We start from the raw sequence: 4029 nt of genomic DNA on the forward strand, positions 1-4029 counted from the left end.
GTGGCTTGCTATAATTAAGCGAGGCGAGCTCGACGGCACCGGCCACGGCCTGCCTCCCGAACCAGGTGCCATCGTAATTTGTGTTCATGCATAGTCATAGATCAGAGTTCAAAGATGTCTTGAAACAAACAGAAGTCTTGAATTCTATCAGTAGGTTACATTACATAGATAGTACAGATTGGATGATCAGTCGGATATGAATCATTCATTATTGTTTGCTTAAGAGAGAGAAAAAAGCAAATGAAAATGAAATGGGGACAGAACGCTTTGATTGCTCAAACCATAATCACCATCAATCAAATGTGTCCCTACTTGCACAGAATATTCAAATATAAGCATATGATCACGGTTCAGAACACATTGCTACCATTAGAACGAAGGGAGGATTAATGGATTGCTCATAATCTGGACCTTGTTCCTCACCTTCAGTTTGAAGAATTCTACTAGAAAATTATAAAATATGTATTGATCTGAGAGGCTCTGTGACAGATATTCCGGTGAAATCTTGATCATTGCCACGACAAGGTGAAGATAATTCTTGCTCAGAGATACAAACGGAAGTAATTAACGAACACACACAAAAAAAGAGGGGAACCAGCAGCTACCAAAAGAACAATAACAGGACACACACGCGAACAACCTACAGCCAACTCATCCCAAGCACAGGCCAACGCCGCACACGAACTCTAGATAGATGTAAACGAATTTTATCTCGGTCGGGGCGAGCTGAGGCCTCGGAGGTCTCCTCCTTGACCGCCGACGGCGCCTCCGACGGCGGCTCGTCCTTGGCGGTGGCAGAGCAGGACTTGATGAAGTCGAGGAGGCGGCGGCTGACCTCCTTGGAGTAGAGCTGCAGCGCCTCGATGCCCTCCTCGACGAATGCAGCGGCCCCGACGACGATGGCGGTGGCGTCGAAGGCCTCAACCTCGATGGCGCGGGCGGCGGGCTTGGCGGCGGCGGCCGGCACGACGCCGTAGCGCTTGCACAGGAGGGTGTCGTCGACTAGGGTGTCCACCAGACCCCGCACCACGACGTCCCGCGTCTGTTGCGTCGGCGACCAGATGCTGAAGGAGGCGTGTGCTCACGGTCGGCAAACGCCGGAGGCGAACAGGTGACGGTGGCGGCAGACGTGCCTGCCTCCCACGAACGCATCGCCTGCCTCACGCGAGCGTAGCGTCGGCCGGCAGCGAACAGCTGACGGTGGCGCGTGGTGCGCGCCGTGGACTTCGCCGCTCCGGTCGCCCTAGCGCCACTATGCCCCGCGCGGTCCTGGTCATCTGCATCGCCCCTACCAGCTAGCCTCCCGCGTCGCCCCGCTTCGGCTTCCGCCCGCCCCTTCGGCCTCGTTTCGCCGGCGAGAAGGCCCCTCCAAAGGCTACCAGAGCTTCATCGCCTCCTTGCCCGTCGGCCCGGTGGTGGAGGACGGGAATGGATAAGCCATGATGTCCGGTGATGATTGCCAGGGAGGTTTACGTAAAAACAAAACCTTTTTTAACTTACAAAAAGACCGCGGGTTGATTTGCACGAAATAGAGGGATGTTTTAAAAAACGTCACGACGTACGATAAAAGCATAGCTGTTTTATCTCCCCTAATAATAAAGCGTGCAGCGCTTCTGTCCTGATTATCTAAAAGCCCTCGCAGTTTCAATTAATTAACCCGCAGTCCAACTTTAAGTCAAAACGAACCGTTTTCTGTCGTTTTGCAGAAAAGTCCTCACAGTTTTAGATAATCAACCCGCGGTCCATCTTTTAGTCAGAGCCGAACCTTTTTTTGCATTTTACAGAAAACTCCCTGATGTTTCAGGTAATCAACCCGCCGTCCCTATTTAAGTCAGCCGAAACGTTTTTTGTTTTAAAAAAAACCTGACTTTTTAGTCAATCAATCCATATTTTATCTAAAACAAAATTATCCATATCTTTTAAACCGTAACTCCGATATTAACATGTTATATATGAAATTTGATTGAAAAAATGTGTAGAATCTAAATAGGATGTTATTTTTAGCTGTTGAATACTTCTTAAATATTATTTTTGTGCAAACTTAATCTGTAGTGCACGGTCTTTTTTTCTCTCTTTCCGACGACCATACGAATTGCAATAAATATCCATTAAATTAAAACCAAATTGAGAGGAAAGAAAACATCGTTAACCACATATGCAGACCTTTGGAAAATCTCGTGGGGAGAAACAACATATTTCTCATCTTATTCACAATGATTGTACATTCAAACGCTTTCTCGTTGTGTGAGCACTGAGGCCATCGTCGACAACACAAATGTGATGCCATGTGAAAATATATTACGTTCAAAGCGCGTGTTATTTTCTCTTTCGTTGCAACCCACGGGCTTTTTTGTAGAAAAAGATTGGAACCTGAAAGATTATGCCAAGTCCATTTATTATATCTCTCCCTAATAATAAAGCAAATTCGGTTTCTGGTCGTCCGTCTTGAAAATTACCCCTAAATTTTGCATAAATTACCCACCATGCCACCGGTAAGTAATAGAAAACGTTTCACAAAGCGAAAAATCTTGGACTAGGCCGGCCCATGTAAAAACCTCCTATATTACGCTCTGCACGCTGGGAGAATATCCAGCACACTGTATGGACCGGCTCATGCATTGGCGCCTACTTTTAGTTCCGTTTATTTATTTATTTTCAGTTCCGTTTTATTTTTTATTTTAAATAAATTAGAACTTCAAATAATATTTAAAATTTTAATAAACTGAAAAAAAATCAACATATTTAAAAATTTAAAATGTTTGTGACTTCAAAAACTGCTCGGAGTTTTGTAAAAAATACTCGCATATACAATAAAATGTTTGCAATTTTAGAAAAAATGTTTGTACAATAAGCAAAGTACATGATCTCAAATACAATTCCATGTATTAAAAATTATTAAAGGCATTTAACAAAATGCTTTCTAATTCAAAATATGTTAATGCATTTAAAAAATGTCCTAAAATTTTAAAAATAGCTAATGCCTGTCCTGGTAGTTTCTTTTTTTATTTAAAATTTTTCATTCCATTTTTGTTTATTTATAAGTTAAATCATTTAGAATTACAAAAAATTTGGCATATTAAAAAATAGGAATTTTGAATTAAAATGCTGACGAATTTTTATTTTGAATTAAAAATAGGATTCAAAAAAAGCACCGGATTATATATATTTTTTCCAAATTCCAAAAAAATGTCCATGAATTTAATAAATATATGACTGATTTATAAAAATGTTTGTTTATTCAGAAAAGCTTCATGCATTTCAAAAAATGTTTGTAAATTTAAAATAAAATCCTCCAACATCAAAAATTATGTTCGTCTTTTCTTGAATTGGTCGCCAATTCAAAAGAAAATATTTAAACCCGTTCGAAATATAAAAAATATTCACGATTTTTAATAAATGTTTGTGAATTGTAAAAATTGTTCTCGGTTTTAAAATTATTCTCATATTTGTAAAATTGTTTACGAAAGATCTAATGTATGTAGTTAAATATTAATGCTTATAAGTCTTTGTGACATATACCTGTGTGAATTTTGAAGAATTAATTGTTGGATGGATCGGATTGTTATTGTATGTTTTTAAAAAAAATCTTGAAATTCAGAATAAATCTTTGAGTTACCAAGATTTTTGACAACCATGATATATATTTTTTGAAAATGTAAAGATTGCTTCAATTTTTGAATAAATTTAAAAGAAGAGACATTTTCTTGCATTTGTGCATAAAATTTCTAAATCAAGCGATGATATGTAAACATAATGTGGTCACCATCATTAAAGATTATGTTTTTTTTTCTTCCAGGAGAACGCACGGGCCATTTTGCTAGTTCCTTTAAGGCATCGATCAGTTTGTCAATCCCACCCACCCCACCCGCCACTAAAATCTATAAATATCGCCTATAAAAAGTAAAAAAGAAAAGCATCCAACCTCCTCACTTCATTCAACACACACATCCTCCTTCCCCCCCACGCCCGTTCAACATTAATTAGGAACAGACAGAAAATACAAGCAGGGAGGAGGAGCAACAGGGAGCC

General features: G+C 40.0%; 1 protein-coding gene across 1 annotated transcript; it reads right to left on the reverse strand.

Moving 5' to 3' along the window:
- Positions 1-640: 640 nt before the first annotated feature.
- LOC123402989 (MFP1 attachment factor 1-like) lies at positions 641-1283 on the reverse strand. The gene is made up of 2 exons (XM_045096966.1): positions 1193-1283; positions 641-1080 (listed from the first exon to the last, which is right to left on the reverse strand). Exons 1-2 carry the CDS (start codon positions 1281-1283, stop codon positions 641-643), a joined length of 531 nt encoding a protein of 176 aa, XP_044952901.1.
- Between the last annotated feature and the right edge of the window lie 2746 nt (positions 1284-4029).

Source organism: Hordeum vulgare, chromosome 1H (genome assembly GCF_904849725.1).
Source record: "Hordeum vulgare subsp. vulgare chromosome 1H, MorexV3_pseudomolecules_assembly, whole genome shotgun sequence".
NCBI lineage: Eukaryota > Viridiplantae > Streptophyta > Magnoliopsida > Poales > Poaceae > Hordeum > Hordeum vulgare.